The sequence below is a fragment of the Pagrus major genome, chromosome 13 (genome assembly GCF_040436345.1).
Source record: "Pagrus major chromosome 13, Pma_NU_1.0".
NCBI lineage: Eukaryota > Metazoa > Chordata > Actinopteri > Spariformes > Sparidae > Pagrus > Pagrus major.
This window is the reverse complement of record NC_133227.1, coordinates 16,379,952-16,405,452: the sequence shown is the minus strand read 5'-3', so window position 1 is coordinate 16,405,452 and position 25,501 is coordinate 16,379,952. Positions and strand designations below refer to the sequence as shown.

General features: G+C 39.1%; 1 protein-coding gene across 2 annotated transcripts; it reads left to right on the top strand.

The window, feature by feature from the left end:
- Positions 1-3,192: 3,192 nt before the first annotated feature.
- On the top strand, positions 3,193-23,853 carry vps11 (VPS11 core subunit of CORVET and HOPS complexes). 2 transcript variants are annotated; one of them, XM_073479185.1, is made up of 16 exons: positions 3,193-3,376; positions 4,983-5,131; positions 5,216-5,351; positions 5,444-5,607; positions 7,504-7,751; positions 10,920-11,121; positions 11,244-11,395; positions 11,629-11,815; positions 12,073-12,216; positions 16,158-16,355; positions 16,507-16,668; positions 16,812-16,945; positions 19,160-19,362; positions 21,551-21,722; positions 21,975-22,197; positions 23,293-23,853. In XM_073479185.1, exons 1-16 carry the CDS (start codon positions 3,193-3,195, stop codon positions 23,455-23,457), a joined length of 2,823 nt encoding a protein of 940 aa, XP_073335286.1. In that variant the 3' UTR covers positions 23,458-23,853. The 2 variants fall into 2 exon arrangements, with proteins under 2 accessions (XP_073335286.1, XP_073335287.1); XM_073479186.1 differs by lacking the exon at positions 3,193-3,376 and having other exon boundaries at positions 4,961-5,131.
- Positions 23,854-25,501: the final 1,648 nt, after the last annotated feature.

Below are 25,501 nucleotides of genomic sequence, written 5' to 3'. Positions count from 1 at the left end.
ATTGTTGTTAAGCTAGCATACAGGTAGCATAGCTAACAAGGAGACTGACGATTGTTGATGAAGCAACAAAACATATGTATTTCCAGGAAACCGAGGAAATGGCAGAGCAAACGTCGCATGACATTCGTTTTGTGATTTTCTTCGAAAGCAAGGTGTTGCAGAGGAAAACACTGACCGACTGCAACAAGACAAGGTAATTCCACTTTTCATGGCATGTTGGTGAGTTGTACACAGTGTCAAAATTTGGGATTTTACCGTTCTACCTAAACACAACATGCTTTGTAGACTCATCTGACACAGTGGTGGACAGGGAAAGGAACAAGTGTGGTGTCACTGTAGTAGAGCAGCAGAGACTGACCAATTCTGATGAGCACCAAGAAAAGCCAGCCAGACTGAATGAACCACAAAGAAAACAATCTGGTACAGTTGAAGACTCAAATGTTGTTGATCTCACCTCTGAGTCTGATAATTCAGAGGTGATCATTGGTGGCCTTTTAGGTGTATCCTCTGCAAGCCAGTTGGATGACGCTGTTCCACTTTTCTTTTCCACTGAGGATATTATCAGTGTTGCCTTTACTACAGGCTCTCCTGTCTTAGCAGATGATATTTACCATGCTGTCTATTCAAGTGCACACTGTGACCAACTCTCAGAGGTCCAACTGAATGCCGCTGTTCCAGTCTTCACACCAACAAATGTAGTCTTCAGTGTTGCCCTGTCCACATCCACTCCTGTCTTAGGAGATTGTGTTGACTATGCTGTCCATTCAGGTGGTAATGCACATAATGACCCACTCTCAGAGATTCAGCTGGATGATGCTGTCCCAGTTTTCACTCCAGTCGAGGAAGTCATCAACGGTGCCCCCTCTACATCCACCCCTGTGTCATGGGACCATGATCAACTGACTGACATCTACTCAAGTTTTGATGCAGGCTTTGACCAACATTATGTGAGTCTTAAACTTCACAGAGTAAATCTCTTAGAGGAAATGATTTGTCAGTTCAAAGATGAGTCGATTTTTAAGTACCCTTTAAAGTTTGCTTTTATTAATGAAAGGGGTGCAGTTGCAGATGGTGTGTCCAGAGATGCCTATGCTGCTTTTTGGACAGAGTTTTTGGATTCTGCAGCAGAGGGGGTGGAAATGAGGGTGCCATCCCTGTCACCAAAATGGCAGGAGGAAGAGTGGAAAGCTGTGGGAAGAATATTGGCCAAGGGATTTCTGGATCAGGGATACTTTCCGACACCAGTTTCAGCACAACTCCTGAAGACCACCATAACCACAACAGCAAAAATACAGATCATGTATACAGACAAAAAAACAACTTGTAGGAAAGTCCTGAAGCTAATTGAAGCAAGTCCAGAGACTCCAGCTGAGAGAAAAGCCCTTGGATTTTTACAGCAGTACGTACGAGGACTGGACGAAGTGGGTCTCAGAAGGTTGCTGAGATTTGTGACAGGCTCTGATATCATCTGTGTCACAAAAATAGAAGTCATATTTACAGCTTTGGAGGGACTGCAATGTCGACCAGTTGCACACACCTGTGGATCAGTATTGGAGTTACCCTGTACATATAACTCCTACCCAGAGTTACATGTGGAGATGGAGAATGTACTGATGAGTAACTATTACACTATGGATGTTGTGTAGTGAGAACTGACATGTAATTGGTGTACACACCAGGCAGGGTCCATATTGACATTCTGAATGTAACCGAACTGCACTCTTCAATATTTTAAACTTCAGGCAGAAGAAGATTTGAAGCAATATTTTGTCCTGAAATGCTGAGTCGAATTGCACTTTTTTATACCAGTCTCTTCTAGAAGTTGTACAGTTCATAGCTATTTAACTGTGCATAAGAAGCCATGAGGTAACCTCAAGAGAATCTCTTTTTTTTGCAGTTTTCATGCAGTTCAAATTGTTAAAATAAATTTTGATGTGAAGCTAGTGCAGTAAGTAATGTGCCTGACAGAAAAAAATACTGTAAGTTAAAAACAAACTTGTAGTTATATCACATATCAGCAAATTCATATCTGAGCAATGTAAACATACTGTGTGGCCCAAAGGCTGCTGAGTTTGTTGGCAATGTTATATCTGGTAATGTTATAGTAAATCCAGAGGCCAGTTGTCAGCTATGGTCATGTGTTTGACAATATCATTCAGTGTGAAAGTTTAATACATTAGAAAAGAGCAATAATGTCATGTTAATTGCTGTCTGCTTGTGCTCTTATAAGTGTGCCACAGCCTCTCAGACATTGATATGTTAATGTTCAGTTGAACCAGAGGTACATTTTTTTTCAAAGTGATGGTTTCAAAGGCATGTGGCTGGCCCATCACATCACATAACTTGGAAACTTGAAAGTACCAGTGGTGCATTCTGTGGTTTTAATTCTACTCAGAGTTATTATGAGTTCTATTCAAATTATAAGCAAGAGAAATGTTTTATACAAATAATTAAAAGGGTTGTTCTGGGTGGGGCCAATATTATGTTGGTAGGCTGCCCCAATAAACTTTTGATAAATTAAATGTTAAATTACTATGTTCATAGTAAAGGCAAACCCTGTTAGTGGTTGTTGTAAAATGAGTAACAATGTCCTGACTTTATACTTCCTTAATGTCGATTGACTCAAGTGCCATTAATTAAATGTGTTCTTTACTTCATCTTGTGTGAATTTTCTTTTGTGTTAGGTGCCAGTTATCAATATGTATTCAGTTAATACAACACAAACTACAAAAAAGTTTTTATTTTTTAGAAACTTAATTGCATTCAACAAAATGTCACATTAGTGATATTTGCTGTCTAATGTAATTGTTCAGCATTTTTAAGTGACCAATAATCCTGAAGATGAATTCCAGAGTGTTTGAATTTCAACATTATATCCAAAAGATTATTATTATATGTATACATATATGTATATATATATATATATATATATATATATATATATATATATATATATAAATATGTATGTATATATATATATATATATATATATATATATATGTATGTATATATATATATATATATATATATATATGTATGTATATATATATATATATATATATATATGTATGTATATATATATATATATATATGTTTAAAGTTGGAAAGTGGATGCAGTTTAAGTGAAATGGGACGTAGGGGACGTACGTACCCACACTTGAAGCCGGTTTGTTCACGTGACTTTTGTGTCACATGACAACGCCCTGTTGTAGTTGCAGTGCTAACGCTAACAAAATGGCAGCGTTCTTACAGTGGAGAAAATTTGTCTTCTTTGATAAAGACACCGTAAAGGATCCGGTGGATACTGGGAAAAACTTCGCTCTTCCAAGCGGAATATCGGCTTGTGACTCTGGTCGAGGTCATATTGTTCTGGGAGATATCCTTTAACAGCACTATGCTAACTAGCTAGCTGAGCTAATGTTATTCCAGGTGACTGACAGCTAATGCTAGCCCCGACTCAGCAAATGTGAAAGCAAACCTGATGTAATTCGGTACCTGTAATAACTTTACCTTAACAGTTAATCGAAACAACGAGTTGAAGACTGAACGGTAGCTTCGGGCTATGTTTCGGTTTCTGGTATTGGAAACCGCGTCACTCCAAGCTGTTAAAACAATCTATCAATTAAGTGTGGACTGAGAGTAATTATTTAACGTTTCACTGTGTGTGTGGTTGGGAAGTACTTTCCATTTCCTGTATCTATACACTGAACAGTAAAATAGTAAGCTAAGGGGTGACTATTGGTACTCAAAAGTCCGCTAAGCTGCCTCCATTGTAACGTTAAATTGGCAAACTTTCCAACTCCAGGCAGGCGATCGAAGCGCGTGATCCAGGTTAAAGGTGGACCTTTTATTGAAATGATAGTTCTGCTTTTTGGGTCGGCTGTGTGTTGAGTTTTCCACTTACCAGTCTATGTCCAGGGTTCAGGTGTGGCAGTATTATTACGTGATAAGCAAGCATACGCTAGGTGAATTACCTACTAAGTGTACGGAGCGTATGAACAAGAAATTAATTAATTAACATGGAGATTTATGTTAGAGTGAATATATAAGTTACAGTTTATTCGCAGACGGACTAAATTAAACGAACAGGTCACCCAGAAGTGAAAATTCAGTCATTATACTCAACCCTGAGGAAAATCAAGTGAGGTTTCGTTGTCCACAAAACATTTCTGGAGATTCACAGCAAAACAGCGTTGTAGCATTCTCCAAAACAACTGAAGTAGCTGTGGACTTCTTAAAAATGTAAAACAAACCTAAACATAAAATAGCTGCATACAGCTCGTCCAGCATAATCCAAGTGTTTGAGGGCCCCTAGATCCCAAATTGATTTGAAAAGACAATATTTACACCCTCAACATCACTTCGTATGTGGTGCACGCTAATGCTTTTAGTTTATAGGCTACAGTGAAGATTTTGGATTAAAAAAGGGTGTTAATAACATCTTTTTAAATCTATTTGGTGTCTCACGGCTTCTGGAGACTTAGATTACACAGGACAAGCTGTGTGGAGCCATTTTATATTAAAAAAAAAATCTGTTGTGTTTTATGTTTTAAAACAAGTCCCCAGCTGCTTCAGATGTTAATGAGAATGCTTGCAGCCCTGTTTTGCTGTCAAGCACCAGAAATGTTTTGTGGACTATGAAACTTTACCCTACTCTCCATCAGCCTAGGGGTGAGTAGACAATTCAGACATTTTTGGGTGAACATGCAGGCACAGCTTTTGTATATTTAGAGCACATAAAACACAGCTAAAGACCTTTATACAACACTACCTTACAGAAATACTATTATATAATTGATGAGAACGGTTAGAATTGACTGGAATTTGTTAAAACCATTGAGTGTCCAGTGAATGACAGTCTAGTTTTGATTCCCATATCTAAAACTACTATAGGAATAACCACTCTAGAACTGGCATACATGCCCTGCTTACTCCATCTCTCAACAGCTGTATATAGTTGTTCTTAACTTCCAGAATGTTACATATGGATGGCAGGATCTGGCTTTTGACACGCTCCCTGCAGTTGACATCTTTTCAGGCTTACAAGTTGCGCGTAACACACCTCTACCAGCTGAAGCAGCACAGCATCCTTGTGTCAGTGGGGCAGGATGAACACGGAATAAACCCTTTAGTAAGTGTGCAGCGCCTCTGAAAAGACCAAACAATCACAATTGCGTAAGAGATTTTTAATGGACCATAACTACACTCTTTTCAGGTAAAGGTCTGGAACCTCGACAAAAGAGACAGTGGAAATCCTCTCTGCACTAGGATTTTCCCCGCCATTCCTGGCAACAAACCGACTGAAGTGTCTTGCCTCTGTGTACATGAAAACCTCAATTTCATGGCCATAGGTAAGACACAAAGAAAGGGCTTATTTTCTGCCCATCAGTTAACATAGAGTTTTCTCTTCCCTGTTTATAATAGATGCTGTGTTTCTTGACAGGCTTCACAGATGGCAGTGTGGTTTTGACCAAAGGTGACATCACCAGAGATCGTCACAGTAAAACTCTGACTTTGCATGAGGGAACCAGCCCAGTCACTGGCCTCGCTTTCCGCCAAGTGGCAAAGGTCACACATCTGTTTGTTGCCACTCTGGAGAAAGTCCATGTAAGTCTGGTCACTCCCAGAATATTCGGGTATGTGCAGAAGATAAACCCTCTTAACTGGTGGAGCCTTACTTTCAGCTTAACCGTCATTTGTTAGTTCATCCAGCAAGTTTTAAAGAGAACCTAATGACAGCATTTTCTCAGCATGTAGATGACCATACTGTATAGTATTGGAGCTGAAGTTAGGAGGTCTTTTTATGCCTCTGCACCAGCAACAGCCATGTCCAGAGGCACTAATGTACATCCCGTTCTCATAATTGCAGTATCGCAGGAATGTCTAATGCAGGGGTCTCAAACTCAAATGAGCTCGGGGCCACAGCTGGTATTGTTATCTCGTAGGAGGGCCACTTCAGGGATCTGGTACTACAAGAAAGCGCAATATTTCTGAACATTTTGTGTTATTTCTGTCATTAACAGAATATACTAAAATGTAATCACCATTATATATACTTTTACGGAGGCCACTGTTGAAAGCCCAAGTACAGCTTCAAGATGAGCATCAGTCAGCCTGGACCTGTACTTGTGTTTATTAAAGTTCATAGATGAGAACAGTTTCTCACACAGATATGTGCTTCCAAAAAGGCACATTATCCAACTGAACACTTTGGACAGCTCTGGGGAGGATAGAGGGAGTTCTCTCAGAAATTGTCCAGTCATGTCTGCTTTTACTTGCACCTCTCTGAATTTAGTCTTTAGCTCACAAATTCAGCAGCTTTTCCATCACCTCGTATTGTTGTTAATAACCCTGATGAAAATGGCTAGCTGTACATTTCTGGTCTGGCCTGTGCTTTCATCATGGGACACAGAGTACGCAGTGAAACTTCTGGCTTTGTCACGTAACTGTTCATAAATGTCACTTGATAACAAGTTAATCTGCTCTGCCACTGTGTTTGCCGATGGAGAGATACTGTTAAACAAGTTCTTCTATTTTGGACATAGAATATCAGTGATTGCAACATGCAGTCCTTCTGAAACGGCCCTTCGGTGAATGGCTTTCCCACTTTGGCAATTAATTCACCCACCACATAACTTTGGTTTTTTTTGGGCTCAGGCCCGTTTATAGCTGGAGCAGTGTGAGTACAGGCCAGCGGGGGACGTGGGAGGAGGGCCAATCGTACAAAGCAACTGGGCCAAGCGTGACTGCACCCCAGATTGGTGTTGAACAACTCAAAAAATAATTATATTAAAAAAAAATTCTGTGGGCTGGATTTCAATATATTTTTGACATCAGGTCGCAGGCCAGATGGATGGGGAGGGTGGGCGGGAAATGGCCCGGGGGCTGGGAGTTTGAGACCCTTGGTCTAGTGGGAAGTTTTTTGAATTCTGCGTCAAGTCACAAAACGCATTTCTGGCAGTAAGTCTGGAATTCAAAAGCTAATTATCACAGAAACAAATGTTTAAGGCCCTATTCACCTGGGACTAGTGTTACCCGCGGGAGTAATTTTTAATAATTGCGGACGATGGAGGTCATGTGATGATATTAATCCTGTGTGACTCAGTTGATTTGGGTTGTATTTCTTTCTAAACATCTGTTTTCTGTTGTCGGACAACTCAACAAAATTTGATTGCAGCTTATAATATGATGAACATCAGTCAACTACTGTACTGTGAGATCGGTTATACTGACATTTAAAAGTGATGACAGAGAAGATTAGGAACAACAAAAGGGTGTCATATTCAATTACAGTCACAGAACATCTTTTACATGATCTATATGAGCTGCGAAAATTTACATTTCGCTAAAAATATAGTTAATACCTTTTTGTGAAATTACTCAGTCTGATCTGCATATAATAATTCTAGTAAGATATATTATGTGGTAATTGTAGTCTATGACTGTTCTAGAGGTTGCTGTTTTGTACTCCTATTCACTGCCCTCTTGTCTCCCCTTGCTCAGTGCTACACGCTGTCCATCAAGGAGTATCCTAAAGTAGAGTTGGATACACACGGATGTGCACTGTGCTGCTCCTCCTTGGCAGATCCCTCCCAGGATTCCCAATTCATTGTAGCTGGTGATGAATGCGTGTACCTGTACCAACCTGATGAACGTGGTCCTTGCTTTGCCTTCGAAGGACACAAGCTGTTGGCCCACTGGCACCGTGGATATCTGTTTTTACTCATCAGGGACGCAAAGTCACCCAACAAGTAAGGACAACCATTGGGCTATCCAATTAATGGATGTATTATCGAGATTGCAATATGGTCAAGTGCAATATAAAAATCGAGAAGATGCAATTTTTAGAAAAAGATGAACTGTTTGACAAACAGCATTACAAAGCAGTACTGTAGTGCTGCAGAGATGTCGTGGCTTAAAAGCTTGTTCTCCAAATGTAAGAAAACATGTTTGTTTGTGCTAATGAAAATTGTTATGCAAAATGATCATCCCCACTAACTGCAAATCATATTTCAATATCTTTCAACATAATTGCAATATGACTTTTTTAGCATTTTGTGCAGCCCAAGACAGCATTGAATAAATGAAAAGAGCTCATCATTGGATAAAATAGTGGTGGAGTGAGTTTATTGACAAGATTGAAGCTGTGTCTTTGTCATTTTATATGGTCACATGGTAATATTTTCAGTTAATAGCAAAATATGTACAGATACACATACCATAGGTCAAGGGGGATATTTAGTAAGGATTCGAGTGCTTCTGTAGGTGCTTAACCATCAAAATAAGTTTCTACCTATTTACTATGGGCCCCACCTGAAGATAGCATTAGCACTACATTGCTTTCTAGACATTTTTAATACATGTCAACCGCATCAGAGCTTATTTAGTGTCATTTAATGCTAATCAAATCAACTGCAGCTTGGCTCATTTACATCCATAATCTTAATTAATGATTGCAAAATTGAAAATTTGCGGTGATGCAAGATTCCAGCAAAGGTAATTTGCAGCAGTTTTGGTAAAACATACCCTGACTGTTAGTGGCATAGCACACTGCATTGCAGTGTTGTTAAACGCTGTAAGAGTAAACTTTGGTGTCTTTGGTCAGAACGCTGCAAAGTGGGGCCAGCCATATAAACGCCAAAGACTGTCCGTGAGTTTTACATAGTGGCCAAACCATGTAATTACACATCACATGATGCACAAGGGCCCAAAAAGACTTTTTCCCGTAAGCTTACATTGCAGCTGTAAAAATGTTGGATGACATTTTTTTAGCACTACAACCCCTGTGAAATGACTCTTTTCACTGCCATAACATTTGGAAAGTCCAGAATGATTAAATAATTTTTTCCTCAAATTAGCCGGCTCAGCTGGTGGTCTCTATTGCATACGCTATATGGGCCCCACCGTGTGGAAGATCCATTGATACATCCCATTTCACCTAAAATGCATCCATGTTTCCCTCACTTGCATCTATTCCTTGTGTCTTAGGCTAATTCACACCAAATCTGCCGTTGCGGCAAAAATGCAGGTCTTCATTCATTTGAATGAGGGTAGTGTGTTTGGCTGCTGTGGTGCGTTCTGCAGGGGGCCTGGGGAAAAAAAGGCAGCCAGCTGTGGTGAAAAAGTTGAAATAGACTAAACTTTTGGAGAAACGCAGCCCGGCGTCATGTTGCGGTGGCCAGTCTCCAGCAATTGGACTAGCAGCATGAATGACTAAAACCGCAGTGGAGTTTAACATAATGTGTCACGTGTATTAACTCTTTAGCGTTGTGCACCTTTTTGAAATACTTTTTTTTTGTGGATGCTGTCGATCACTGTAGGTCCAGTATGCTTAACCTACACTGTCACCTCACCGTTTCACTTGTGATCACTAGGCTTGATCTTGTGCCCCATTTTTAAAAAACACACCATAATGATCTGCCTCGCATCCTGGTTGTTTATTTTTATTGTTGATGTGGACAAACTATCACTAGTAGCTAGATCAGCATGCTAGTAGCATAACATCATAGCAGTTTCTCATAAAATCGTATTGCTAAAACACATAATGCCAATGGCGGAAATACTGTCATCATCATTGGAGAAGGAGCCAATACCAATTATTAGAAATCAAGGAGACTGAAAACTTATATTATATTATATTATATCATATTATATTATATTATATTATATTATATTATATTATATTATATTATACTATTTATTCAATATTTGCATCTGTCTTCCTTGATATTCTGATTGTGAAATTATCATTTAATAGCCCAGAATGTAATTATGGTGTCTTTTGAACACTGTAAACTATTTTTGAGCTAAATGTTTCAGGGAAAACTGAATGATGTAACATACCAAACCTGATGCTCAGGAATGATCAGCCTCAGATGTTTAAAACCATGACAAGAAAAATGTTTCTGATGAATGAAGAAAGTTGTTTATGGTCCTTTGGTACAGTCAGGCTGGAACATTAAACTCAGTGGTGAATCAGAAAATAAAGAAAACGTAAAACTCATTTGTCCTCGCTCATTGCTCTTCAGGGTCACTCCTTGCTCTTTGGAGCACAAATAAGAGCTTTGGGACAGCCTGCAAGATGGAGGACAAGAAGGACTAATGGTTCAAGTGAGGAATTAAGAGCGAATAAATGACAAATAAGGGAGAAAGGGATGTACCCCAGGTCATTTTATACCAAGGAAGTGGAGCGTTTTTAGGCCTCATTCGCTTCTGAGCCACTTTCATTGGAATGAATTGGGCTCCACCTCCGAAGCTGTATCCCTTTTTCGATCCATGGCTCTGCTTTACAGCTCCTCAATGCCAAGGAGGAATTGTGATGAATTGTAAAAGCATGTCCGTTCATGAACATACTTTATCACTATTATACAATCCTTGTGAAGAAAGAAGTCAATAATTTGGTCAAAGTCAAACATATTGTAATAAAGAAAAGGTTGAATATCCTGTAAATAATTTGATTCTGCTGGCAAAATATTGTTTACTCAGACATAGGTTTTTTATGATCCGCTCATGTGATTCAAGTATTTACAATGAATTGGCTGGCTTTTTAACATCTTGAGACATGTTTTCTTTTACTTTTTAATGTATTTGCTTGTATCTGTATTTGTGGCAGTCATGTTCTCTGTTGTATTGCAATGACTGATGTCACATTTTGCAAATGCCTGTTACTGATATCTTACTGATACCTTTACATTGGGGACACCGCATCGAGCAGAAAATGTGCTGTGCATCACATTCTGGCCTGTAAACACAAGTGCTTATGGGCTTTAACGTTTTACCCCATTGAGAGCAGTGCAGCAGGTATGGCTGTGCCAGTATTTCTCAAAATCAAGTGTGTTTATCCAAGTAATTAATAGCAGCTTACCAAAGTCTCAGTGAAAAACCAATGTCCTGACTGTTGGTGTTACTTTTCTAATCAGGACGGAGTTTGGCAGCAGGGAGAGCTTTCCATCAGACAAACAGCTTCTGACCATATATGATCTGGACAACAAGTTCATCGCCTACAGTGCCGCTTTTGATGATGTCATCGATGTGGTGGCAGAGTGGGGCTCCTTCTACATCCTGACCAGAGATGGGAAAATGTTTGTTCTTCAGGAGAAAGACACGCAGACCAAACTGGAAGTGAGTCCATAGGCTAACCGCCTTTAACTGCTGATTAGTAACTTTATTAAAGATCAGTTCACTGACTATTATTACTGTGGATCAGGGTCGTCACCTCCTTGTTTATTTTATTTTTTGTTAAGATGCTGTTTAAGAAGAACCTGTTTGTGATGGCGATAAACCTGGCTAAGAGCCAGCACTTGGACAGTGACGGACTGTCTGAGATCTTCAGACAGTACGGTGATCACCTTTACCTGAAGGGAGATCATGATGGCGCCATCCAGCAGTACATTCGGTAATGACATCACTTTAAACATTCAAAACATTTGCCTTATATTGTATATATGCATTATATACAGTAATAGACTGTATTATATTTGCCATATAGTCATGTTGTTGTCTTTGATTGGAGTGTTGTACTGTGAGTGTTTTTATGCCAGAGAAAAGCGAGCTTTGATAGACTTGACTGCTGATCGGTCTCTCCATTAATAACAACTACTCCAAAAATATGACTATATTCTCCCACAGCACCATTGGGAAACTGGAGCCATCGTACGTCATCAGGAAATTCCTGGACGCTCAGAGGATCCACAACCTAACAGCATATCTGCAAGCCCTGCACAGGCAATCACTGGCTAATGCAGACCATACCACACTGCTGCTCAACTGTTACACCAAGCTGAAGGACAGCTCCAAGCTGGAGGAGTTCATTAAGGTGAGTGATGGGTAAAAGTAAGTGCTGATGGATTTTAGTGTTAATTGCAAATAAAATAGTAAAGGGGATCCTACTGTAAAAATACGGAATTATTTATTTATTTTACCATGATGGTAGGGAAACAATTAAGTGGTTTCCATGAAAGAAAGATAAGTCTCAGGAACAGTACAACTGATAATTTAAAGACTAATTTTCATTATGAACAGTTCACCAATGGCTGCCATATTCTAACACCACTCTCCCCCTGCACTGAACAGAGCAGTGAAAGTGAAGTCCACTTTGATGTTGAGATCGCCATCAAGGTTCTTCGACAGGCCGGCTACCACAGCCATGCTGTTTTTTTGGCTGAGAAACACATGCACCATGAATGGTACCTAAAAATCCAGCTGGAAGACCTCAAGGTAAAAGCTGATGTACAGACCTGTGTTAGATGTAGTGTTTCTAGATCATCATTAGAGGAAGATCTGGTCAAAATCAGATCCTAGGGCTGTTGAGAACCTGTTTGTCTGTCCTTGAATAATCTGTTAACTATCTTGACAGGCTGAAAGAAGTTACTGGTGCTCTAGGTGTGCACTTGTTATTCTCCCATACTCTAAAGAATGCACTCACTAGGGTTATAAACAAATACAAATACACTATTTTCCCATGAACAGATAATGCGCTCTGAATCGATACAAATACAGTAGCATCCAACTTTGTGCTGTAAAATTGTTTCTTCCCCCCGTCACAGTATGCCCCCAAATGTCACACCACATAACTCAACCCAAAACTAAACACACAAACGTCATATCTGATATGTATTGGGGACAAACTTTCATAAATCTGTTTAAAATCATGGAGCAAAGGGGCAACTTCTTACACTTCTGTTGTCTCATAATCATCAGGGTATTGTTGTTGATACAGTTTGAACAGGAACAGCTAGTAGACCAAACAGCAGGACTTTCCATGATGCAGGTTCACCAAAATTTAGGCTATAGGTTAAAACATACAGATGCAGATAGCTCAAAGTTTAATATTCAGACACTCGGTGAGTATCATCCTAAAAACCTTCTAAGCAGTTTTCAGCAGATTTGTTGTGCAGGGCAATGCAAATGTATTTTTATTGCACCTTTCAATGACAAGACAATTCAAATGCTTTACATAAAACATAAAAGCATTAACCTCGTGAGACTGGAGCTCTTGTCTTGTATGCATCTTTAATTTCCTTTTTGGAATTAGTAGGGTAAATGTAAGCATCATCCTTAAACAGGAAAGTATGATGTCCTCATATGTTGACAATGGCTTTATTTTACTGTAAAACATAAAGTCTTAAGAATGAGAATAAAAAATGTCCTTTTTGTGTATCGGAACAGTTTGTAACGTCTATTGGCCTGTCTGAAATGCTGCAAAAACAGATGCATTTACATTGCAATGCATAGGAATACATCGCTTTTCAAAGTTACCTGTGTGTAACAGTATAAACAAGTATAAAACTGCTCATTGTCATTTATAATTTTGATCACTTAGTTGTTCCACACCAGGTTCATTAGCATCACCATTACAAATCTCTCACCTCTGAGTTTTGTCCTTCTAATGCATTCAGCTATCTTTCTGCTCTTGACAGAAAAAAATAAATATAAATAAATCACTTAGCAATAAAGAAATACAAATCAATATTTGTACTTCATGCAAAAACTATTTATACTCTTGTAAACTGTTGATTTCTTTACAAATCTTCCCAAGCTATGTTATCTTTCTTTTAATTTCACTTTATGTGAACGATAATAAGATCCCAATGACCTTTAATGAGCACCTTCTATTTAGATCCATCCTAGCTTGCCAATTAATTATCCCATTTTTATCCCACGTAAAGTATTTTTAACCAAAGGTTAAGCAGAATTAAGTATAAGGTGCAGAATACCCAAAATGTAATGTCCCCATATAAGGACACAGGGTTTCAGGGGGTTAAGACAGCCATTAAAGAAAAACAATACAATATAAAAGACAATATAAACAGACATGCATAAAAATGATTTTCAAGGATTAATACAGAGTAAAATGGAAAATAAAAATACGCTTAAATAGAATTAGACAGATTAAACAGTAGAATAAAAGTCCTACAGAGTTACATTGCAGTGATAGATATGAATAAGTCCCAGAAATGATTTCATGAAATGCAGTGGCAAACAAAAGACTCTTCAGGCCAGATTTAAAATAACGGATAGTTGGAGCAGATCTGAAGTTTGTTTCAGAAATGTGTAGCATAAAAACTTGATGCTGCTTCTCCAAGTGTAGTTTTGACTGTGGAGAGTGTAGGAGGTGGCAGATCTGAAATGTATTTTGGCCCTATGCCACTCTGTGCTTTATAAACCAACAGTAGAATTTTAAAGTCAATTCTCTAACATTGGGAGAGTGGGGGGAGAGAGATGGGGGGGAGATAGGCATCAGAGGGCCACAGTTCTGATTCCAACCCTGGGCTGCAGTAGCGAGGACATAGCCTCTGTACATGGGGCATGTGCTCTACCAACTGAGCTACTGGGGCACCTCATGCCTGGTTACTTTTACATAAAAGTCATGGCAATAGCCTTACTAATGTCGGACATGACAAAATGTCTGTAACACGGCACAAGTATGATTGATGCCAGACTAACATGAGAACAATGTTAGAATAACGTAAAGGTTTCTGCAACAAAAGGTAAAACATGCGCACATAGAGTGTGTCTGGTATCATCTTCTAATATCAATGTTATAAATGTAATAAAAATCAGTTTAATAAACTATGAAACACTGTGAAAGTCAATTTTAAGTTGCTGAGGAGCTCATTCTTTTCTGATCAGATCAGTCGATAAGACTGACCTCATGGTGTGACTGAGACAAAAGAGATTAAAGCAACAGTTCATCCAAAAATGAAAATACTGTCATTATCTTCTCACCCCCATGCCAGTGGAAAGTCATGTGAAGTTTCATGCTCCACAAAATATTTCTGGAGCTTCAGGACAAAATAGTGTTGCAGAATTTTCCTAAATAACTGAAGTAGTTGGAGACTTGTTTTAAAACGTAAAAAAAAAAAAACTGCACACAGCTTGTCCAGTGTAATCCAAGTCATTGGATACCCCAACTCATCATCATTTACACTGTTGTTCCAGTTTTTAAGACAACAATAGGTGAAAAAAGGACCTATGTTCATGGGATCTTGACTTTCCAAAGATTTATCCTGATTCCAAGAATCAGACATATCCATATGGACTCATCTCGAGGAGAATCGGCCAAGAACACAGTATTTACAGTTTTTATACAGAAAAACTCTGCAAAAACTTGAATCTTGCAAACCTAAACAATATGGTGTAGTTGTTTATCTATACTGGACATTTCCTTTGCTGTTCCCAGGAACAAACAAAAAGGGATTTATAATACAGAAATGTCGACCTTCTGAAAAGTATGTTCATTTATGCACTCAGTACTTGGTCGGGGCTCCTTTTGCATGAATTACTGCATCAATGCAGTAATTCATGGAGGCCATCAGCCTGTGGCACTGCTGAGGTGTTATGGAAGCCCAGGCTGCTTTGATTTTTTTGTTGGTCTTATGTAATATTCTAATATTTTTAGATAGTGGTTTGATTTTCATGAGCTGTAAGCTGTAATCATCAAAATTAAAACAAAAGAGGCTTGAAATAGTTCACTTTATGTGTGATGAATGTAGAATATATGAAAGTTTCACTTTTGGAATTAGATTAAGAAAAAAAACAAACTTATCCATGATATCAAAATTTTTTGACATGCACCTGTACATTTTCTTTACAAGTGTATGTAAACTTTTGACCTCAACTGTAGGTCAGCTGGGTGGATGAATAATTGAATATCCAGCAAAACGCTTCATATACCCTGTAAGAAAACAGGATGTAAGGAGAGTCCAAACATGGTACCCTGTCATTAAGTGCTTGTGCACTATTGGATATTGTAAAACAGGCAGACAGACAGTATTTGCTCTCTAATAATGTTAAATAACGACGTTGATGTGAAAAATAAATTGGTAGGTTTACTGTAAGAAGTGGTCATTAGTTAGGCTTTGACAGCAGTTTTAAAATCGATCCCTGATGCAGCCTGTTGGAGAACAGACGAAAGTCTTTGTCCACCACTGTTTGTACACACAAAGATGTTTTATTTATATATATATATGCATTTTGTTTGTCAGATTCATAGAGTAGCACATACGCATGGTTCCGTTTGATACGTTTCAGTCACTGTGGATGGAGGCACACATGTACAAGCATCATTACCACTTCCACGGTTAGCCATTAATGAATGATGTCTTACCTTGTCTATGTCTGAAATGGGTTTCACCTTGTTTCTCTCCAAAACCCAGAACTATCAGGAAGGGCTGCGTTACATTGGACGTCTGCCTTTCGAACAAGCTGAGAGCAACATGAAACGTTATGGCAAGACCCTGATGCACCATGTTCCTGAAGGTACCACACTTCTCCTGAAGGGCTTATGCACCAACTACCTACCCAGCAGAGACACTGCTGAAAAAGAGAGCCTGGATAGGGGTCAGATCAATAAGGTCAGTCTTCAGAACATTTCATCTTGTTTCTGTGAAAGACTAACTCATTTTCACATGATGATGTGATAGGCTTTTGATCCTAAAATTACCAGAATAATCAGATTTATAAGATTTCCTTATAAATGACTGTCCATATCTGTTTTGGTTTAAGGCCAACTCTGAGGAATTCATCCCAATTTTTGCCAACAACCCACGGGAGCTGAAAGCCTTCTTGGAACACATGATTGAGGTGGACTCTCATTCTCCTCAGGGTGTATATGACACACTACTGGAGCTCCGGCTGCAAGACTGGGCACATGAACAGGACCCTGAGGTCAGCCACACACAGACTAGCTATGACTCTTTACAGAGTAAATATATAAAATGGTTTGCAGTAGACAAAGATTGCTGTGTGATTTTTGTTTAACAAGGGAAAAATAATTAAGCTTTTTTTTTTCTCTAATTTCTGTTTGGCAGAGAAAAAAGGTCCTGCAGGGCGAGGCTGTGTCGCTGTTGCGGAGTGACAACACTGTGTTTGATAAGGCCCTGGTCCTATGCCAGATGCACAACTTCAAAGAAGGCATTCTCTACCTTTATGAGAAGGGCAAACTGTAAGTGTTGGAGACAAAGAACAGTGTCTGAATATGTACGAAGCCAGTTGATGTGATAAACAAGCAGGGTTCCCATGCATCCTGGAAAACCTGGAAAATAGTAGACAAATTTTCCAGTCATGGAAAACAGAGAAAAAGCAAAATGTCCTGGAAAATCTTGTGCTCCCCAAAACGGATGACATGTCATCTGAAAGGGCTAAATTAAGGATCATATTGAAGTTCAAATGGTAACGTTTGTTTATGGACAAGAGTATTTTGAGTAGGCTGCATGCGTGCTAGCTTGTTTTGCCTGCAAAGGTTTAAGGTTTGATATTCAACTCTGGCTAGGAGCAATGGTTTCAAATATGTTTCGGGCATTGTTCAGAGAGTTTGATGTTGATGAATGGGACGCCGGGGTTAAAGTTATGAATGGCAGTATGTGCATGTCAAACACTGGCATAATACTGGCTAATACTACTTTTTCACTTTGCTAGTATTGTCTCTTCAAATATAATGCTGCACTGTTACGGTAAATGGACCGTAACATGATATGAAATGTTTAACTTTTGTAGCGGTGCCTCATTAAAGGGGTTGAAGTATGTTTTATTAAACTGATCACAGTCAGTTGCAGTTTAGTCTTAGCAAACTCGACTCAAACGTCAGAGTCGAAGTTACGTTTTTTAACCATCATATAGTGAAATACAGTTTTACCATCTTTGTTATTTTTATATTATTGATTTCCTAAATCTCGATGCTGAGCTGCACGGAAAAGATGAGACAGATGTGCTCTGGATTTCACTCTGAAGTGCAACACAGTTTTGACTGATTTAAAAAACGATGCTCTTGCCTTGATTGAGTGGAATTCTGTAGGTTATGACTCTGGGCATTTTCAGTGGTGTCATGAGATTGTGATGTTTATTGTAAGTTCAGCGATGCTCTTCACTGATCTGTCGTACTAGCTAGATTGTCACTGAAAAAGTCCCGGAAAAGTCCTTGAAAATCATCTCATTGAAAGAGTGGGAACCCTGTCATTAGTCTCTATTGATTATTAATGATATTGATTGATCATGATGAGAGATGATTAATATGCATTCTGGTGCAAACTTACAAATAGATAACAGATGATGAATGATCTAGGTTTGTTTAATTAAGACTAAGTCTTTAATTAGTTTCATATACAATGGTCTGGATAAATACTACTCTAATTGGCTACAGGATGTTAAATTAAATCCTGATATGTGGACACCTCAGGAGCGAAACTGTTCACTATTTGAAATCAGTGTGCTTTAATTTAGCCTGTATCTAAAATGGGTGGTATTAGCATCAGCTGGCTGCAGACACCTCATCATTAGAAATAAATTACAACACTCACTGTGGTCCTTCAGTGCATCATCCTCTGAACACCACAGGATGGCGCCTCTAACACACAGCTGCAGGAAGTCGCATAAGAAGTAGAGGGACCCTGATCACAAGTAATCATCTCACATCCTATTCACTATTCAACTCATGACTTCAGGCTGCTGCCGACAGTAAACGTGGACTATCATTTGCTCTTGAAAATATTGATATTGATTTTATGACAATGACATGGCTGGAAAGCTAGACTTAATTTTAAACATACTGTCAAATTATATTTACTCTTCGTCAATTATATTCAGAGTTATTGACTTTGATTCTTTTCATCATAATATTAGCTCTGTGGCTAAAGGCTGAGCCAAAGAGTTCTATGAGCAGAGCTGAATAGTTTATCTTGTGGTGCTAAGTTGTATCTAAAGTTACAGTGGAGTCGTGAAAAACCACAAGAACCTTATGGGATTATAATGATTGTTCCAGCTATTAGTCAAACCAACAGGTGTTGCCAGGGAAATGGAGTTATGGCAAATAAAAACTTTATATTTTGATCACAAAATGCATGAAAATATAAATTAATAGTCTTTTTTTTTTTTTCTGGCAAGTGACCATGGTTGAAGCGGGATAATGCCCTTTGAGGTGTCCATAATCAGGAATTAATGTCATAACTGATAACTTCATTTGATATTGTCCCTTACATTTTTGCTATAAAGGCCTGTGGTGCCCAAGTCAACTCATGAATGTATGTGTGACAGAGAAATATATGAAATTGTTTGTTTTTTCAATTCCTCTACCCGTTGAGCTACAAAATTTGATCCAACATATGTAAAGTTTGAATAACATCACTGTGGATTCAAATTTGACATGATTTGTGTTTGTGGGCAGGTACCAACAGATAATGCACTACCACATGCAGAATGAGGAATATGGGAAAGTGATAGAGGCCTGCAAGCGCTATGGGGACCAAGAGGGTTGTCTTTGGGAGCAGGCGCTGGGATACTTTGCCAGAAAGGAAGAGGACTGCAAGGCCTACATCAGTGAGGTCCTACATCATATTGACCAAAACAACCTCATGCCTCCATTACTTGGTGAGCTATAGGGTATTATATTTAATACTTAATGCATGCTTGTTTGGATTTTAAGCAAGGTTTTTTAAAAAAAAAGCTGCCTTTTAAAGGACCTATAATTTCCAGCCACCTGCTTCAAACAAATGGGCAGCAATATTTCCCCCTTTCTCAAGATTTAGGTCAAACCCTTTTTGCCATTTATGTTATATATTTAATTTGTTTCCATGCAAATTCATTATTGCACACTGTTCAATTTGTAAAGACCAAAATAATTACTACGATGTATGTATTTATTTACCCATATATTCAACATTTCTCAGTTGCATTCTTTTGTTACACAATAAGTGCTAAATAAAACTTGGAGGAATACAGTGATATAAAATTCTGAGATCAGCTCATTCTAATGTAACACATACAGATCTGTGTTGGCAGGTATACTAAACAACTCCTGTAACCCACATTTGTGTAGCTGGCACAGAAGCCTTCCCAGCAGGTTGGAATGTTTCATTTCAGTTATTGTCAACACAAACAACCTTTCATGTTTTGCCATTTATTACAAAGTTAACAAAATTTACAAAAATATCAGTGCAATAGTGGACACTAAAATACTTTAGAGGAAGGAATTTCCCTTTGTGTCTGGTGCATTATAAATGCAAGCCAATTACTGCAACAGTCAAGAACATAAATATAGAGCACAGAAAAATTGCAATAAGAATAAAAGGAAATGCTATAACAAATACTATAGCTAGCGTGTATGTTTTAGACTCACAAAGCTGTACAGTTGTGTGCAAACCTCTTCATCATAGAATGTGCAAAAGTTCACAGTATAGGAAATATATGTCATGGGATGATGGTCAAAGATGTCAGCAGATGTAATGTATGAGACATCCACTCGAGAGACAGACATCCACTGAGACCAGCTGCAGTTGAGAATAAAGGGCAGGGTGGTAATTCATCGCTGGGGGTGGCTGGACTGGAATTCTGGTCCTAAAAAGACAAAGGTGTGGCAGGGCAGTTAATTTAGTTTAGAGACATTGTTTTTATTAGAACATGTCAGGACTGTGTTAGTTATACAGTGTGAACAGTGATATGATGAGGCTCAGACATATACAGTGTGAAAACTGCAGTGTTCTGAATGTGTTTTGTAAAGCCCCCTGTACATGTAGGATATGATTAATAGGATCTATAAAAAAAACGTTTTATTTAAAATTAATTTATATTACAGATGGGATGTATTCATTATTTCACTCAGATGATGTCAGTACTCATAATACATACATCACAGTGCCATCTGTCCTCTTTCAGGAAGAAAGTAGAGAACAGTTGTGTACAAAACTAATGATTTTATAATGTCACATTGCAAAAACATGGACTGCAGAGAAAAAAAAACGTGTTCATAAGGGCACACGGTTTACAAAGTACAGATAAGTGAGATCTTCAGCCACTTTAGACTTATTTGTCACTGTCACTCGGTGCAGTGCCTCTATACAGCAGGATCTTCCAGCTCTGCAGGCCCGGTCGTTTCTTCATGGGGGTAGAAGCCAGAGCTGCTCCTTGTTCTTTCCTGGAGCAAGAATTTGATTTACTGAGTGTACACAATATCTAACAGTGTCACTGCTACAGTGAGACACGCGTAATAAACCTTGTGATGTCCTCATAAATGTATAGTGAAATTATGTTACAGCTTCATAACCATAATGCCAAGTCGTTACAGTGTTATGAATTGAATGACAATATTTGGTCTACTACGAGGTCCATACAATTGCAATTTACAGTCAGCTGTTATAAAGAAAGGTAAGTAATATCTGACAGCAGAGCAAGAATACAGCAGGTCAAAATAAGACTGCTATCTTATGATCTTCACATGTGTTTACATTACTGCTGCCTTAGCTCAGCTTAAGCAACACCACAGCACGTAGAAAACAGTAATGAGAAAAGTCGTTTTACTGGAGGCTCTGCATCTTTGTGTATACTGAATAACTGACTGAGGCTTTCCAACTTCTCTGTGGTTTTTCCCTCCAGCTGGCTAGAGGCCACAGTGACTCACTATCGCCCCCTCAAGCCAAGATGTATTATTACAAGAAGGGACAGTTTGAGAGGCTAGAGAGGCTATAGTGACTCACGTTTAGAACTCTTAGCATCAGTAGGATGATTATTGAAAAGAACCACAGCATTAAATCCTTGATTTTCTTTTTACAATCTGCCATAGTGGTGCAGACACTGGCACACAACTCGACAGCCACTCTGTCCGTCATCAAGGACTACCTCATCAACAAGCTGCAGAGGGAGAGCCAGCAGATTGAGGATGATGAACGCAAAATCCGTCAGTACCGCGAAGAAACTGCCAACCTCCGCTCCGAGATCCAGGAACTCAAAACGAGGTGAGTCGTATGAACTGGGGATTTTCCATGAAATTTATTTAACCACCAGTTTTATTGGTTTCTTACTGCAATTCTGTCATCCTAATTTTTAATGTAATGTTGCTTCTGTCAGTTATAGGCACTGCAGCCCATTGGACGAGGGCTAGCAAACAATTTAAGCTGATGTGACCTGCAGAAGTCATAAATTGCCCATAATGAATATAATTGCTTTTTTGTATGAGTTTAAATCTTTAGCCCAATATTTCCACACAGTGCCAAGATATTCCAGAAGACCAAGTGTAACATGTGCAACAGCCCCCTGGAGTTGCCATCTGTTCATTTCCTGTGCAGCCACTCCTTCCACCAACACTGCTTTGAAAGCTACGCTGAGAGTGAGGCTGAGTGCCCAACTTGCACTCCAGAGAACCGCAAAGTGATGGACATGCTGCGTGCACAGGACCAGAAACGGGACCTACATGACCACTTCAACAGACAGGTAACAGTACTTGAGCTTTAATGAGAAGGAAACAATAGAAGTTATGTATATGTATCGGCGATAGCCACGTCATCGATACCAATAACACAATAGTTTGATAAAATGTTCAGTAGTTGCATGTGTATGCATTAAATGCAAAGCACATACACGCACATAATGAATACACCCTGGATCATAAACAGCCTGTCATAATGGAGCGTGCTACTAGCGACACGTGAGCACCATTTAACAGACAAATCCCACCTGTGCCCTGGCTCATTTAAACAGCCTATCATACTCTGCCTGTAAACTGTTAACTTACACACAGTAGATTTGGTAATGTCTGCTTTTCTTGCGGTCTAACAAGGCAGTTTATGAGCTGTAGTTTCACTGGTAAACACACCTACCTCTTTGGCCTCTGCCCCAGTATTCTACTACTCCTCTTTGGGGTCACTCATCCTCTAGAGCTGCTTTTCGCTGCAGGACTGTCTCTGGGCTCATTAGGGAGAGTGGACAGGCCAGCTGTCTGCAGGGCCCTGTCACTACTCTGCCACCTGGCCTGTTTGCTCTACCTAAGAGCCCAGAGACACTGTACTTGCAACAGCCAAAGTGGTTGGTGTGGTTATCAGGGCAACTATGACTCACTTATATAAGCCAGCCAGTAGTAGAGCTGATACCCCAGACGCTCCACTACTGGCTGGCTAATATAATATAAGCCCTTCAGAAATCTGCTCATGGAGAGTAAATTGTGAATAAAAAAGGACAGGTTAGCTAGCTGGTGGTACTTTTATTTGCTTGCATAATTTATTTGTGATATAAAAAAGCAAAATATAGGACAAAAAAAAAGATCAATAATAACCAATATGAAACTTCACCATTGTGATAAACTTTTCAGCCATATCGCCCAGGCCTGTGTTGAATCATTCAATTTTTTTCATTCATCATGATTTTTCATCATCTGTTTTAATCCAACCAATAGTCTGCTTTACGTACCTCCATGGGCGTAATTAGCTCACACTGTTTTCTTTTACCAGTTGTCTGCTGTGCATGTCACATTCTTAACTCCACAGGTATGTTGGTAAATGCAAGTTCTTGTGTCTTTTCTATGGATTTCAGTTACGCAGCTCGAATGATGGCTTCTCTGTCGTGGCTGACTATTTTGGTCGAGGAGTGTTTAACAAACTGACTCTGGTCACCGACCTGCCTGGCAGCAAAACTGTTGGAAGTCTAGAAGTTAACCTGCAGAGAGACCTTCTAATCCACACCAAGAGAAACTGCTAGAAGCCTCATCTTGCTGAATTCTACCTGAGCAGAAACTTTGTGATCAGCTTCACATCAGCCCTGGCTCTCAAACACATGCTTTGTTGCAGGGGGTGCCACTTTATATAACAGCAAATGCAACTTCATGCTTTTAGAAACTGTGATGGACCTATTTGTGTTCCTATTCGAAGACACAATTCAGTGGGAACTCTATAAATGCACTTAAGCTTAACACATATAATACTTTGTACTAAAACCTTGCTGAATTACACCTTGGAGAATTTCGCTTTAGTGTGTTTGCTTGTACTGTTGATGCGAACTTGCACATATAGTTAAACTGTCTGTCATTAATCAAAGTATTTGATGTCTGTCACTCCACCTTGAGGATTGAAATTATTAATAAAGTCATTAAGTGCATTTTCTTGATGTAGAATTGTCTGTGGACTTGATGGGTTTTGCCTTTTGTGTCTTCTGTCAGTGGGGCCCTTTAAAAATAAACTTAACTTTTCATATGATGACATCATATATTGCATTACTATATGGTTATCATATCAAATCATACAGCATTACATGGTGTCTATTTGTAAAATATAACATTCAGTATATGCACTTTAGTGGAGTGTTATTTACACAGGTGCAATACACTGATCAGCCACTACATTAAAACCACTGACATGTGAAGTGAATAATGTTAATCTTGTTACAATGCAATGTTCTGCTGGGAAATTTTGGGTCCTGACATTCATGTGGATGCCACCTGACACCAGCACTCACCAAAACATTGTTGCAGACCAAGCACACCCCAACATTGCAACAGCACTCCCCGATGGCAGTGACACCCTGAGTTGGACAATGCTTCCTGCCACACCATAAAAAATGCTCAGGAATGGCCAGAGATACTTGACAAAGAGCTCTGTGCTCTAGTCTCCAAATTTGCCAAATGCCGATCCGATTGAACATCTGTGGGTCGTCCCAAAATAAGCCTGATCCATGGAAACCCCATTGTGGATCAGATTTGGTTCTGACCTGTCTAGGCATGGAAACAGGACCTCTGGGGTTGTCCTGTGGTGTCTGGTACCACAGGACAACGCTGGCAGATCATTGTGCCCTTTGGGGTGTGAGGTGGGGCATTCATGCGACTTGTTCCAGGACTTCCTACTGATGCTTGATTGGACTGGAATCTGAGGAAATTGGAGTCAGGGTTAACGTCTTCAGCTCTTTGTCACATTCCTCTGGTCATCCCTGAGCAGTTTTTGCAGTGAGGCAGGACCCAGGGAGTGCCATTACCAATGAGGGATGTACTTGGTCTGCGACAATGTTTGGCTGGGTGGTGCGTGTGGCAACCACATGAATGCCAGGACCCAAGGTTTCTGGGCAGAATGTTGCATTGTAACAAGCTGACCAATGTTATTCACTTTAAGTGTCCGTAGTTTCAGTGTTGTGGCTGATTGCTGTGTATCCTCTGAACACAAATGCCTGTGTCCAGAACCCTATTCACATTTTTCTTCTTCACTGTAATACTGTACTTCATATTAATATGACTTTTTGAAAGGAGAAACGAACTGAATCTAAATGAATCTGAATCTAAATGAAAAGCCTCATGGATATGACTGACCCATTATCAGTCAGTCATAGTTTCTCCTTTCAAAAAGTCATATTAATATGAAGTACAGTTTTGCTGCAAATAACATGCTAACTTTTTAAAAGTGGAACATTAATTTTGCATCGATTTAGAGCTTAAACAAAAGATATTTCTACTTTTCAGCATTTTTTTCACCTCTTAATAATGCAGAAATAGACCTATATAAAAGTCAGGAGAAGTGCTTTATACCGAAAATACAGAGTCAAAGAATTAAAACGACTTTCAGTTTTACAGTAAACAACATACACTGTTAATGGAAGTAACGTTGGGTTCAATCAAAACAAAGTGAGTGAAAAAACAATAACGAAATCATCTCATTCTAGGTAAAACATATGGTTTGCTCAGACTTTACCTGGAAATGTCGTCATTTAATTTACGCCCACTATCTGGACGTGGACCAATTGGATGTAGACAGAAGTCGCT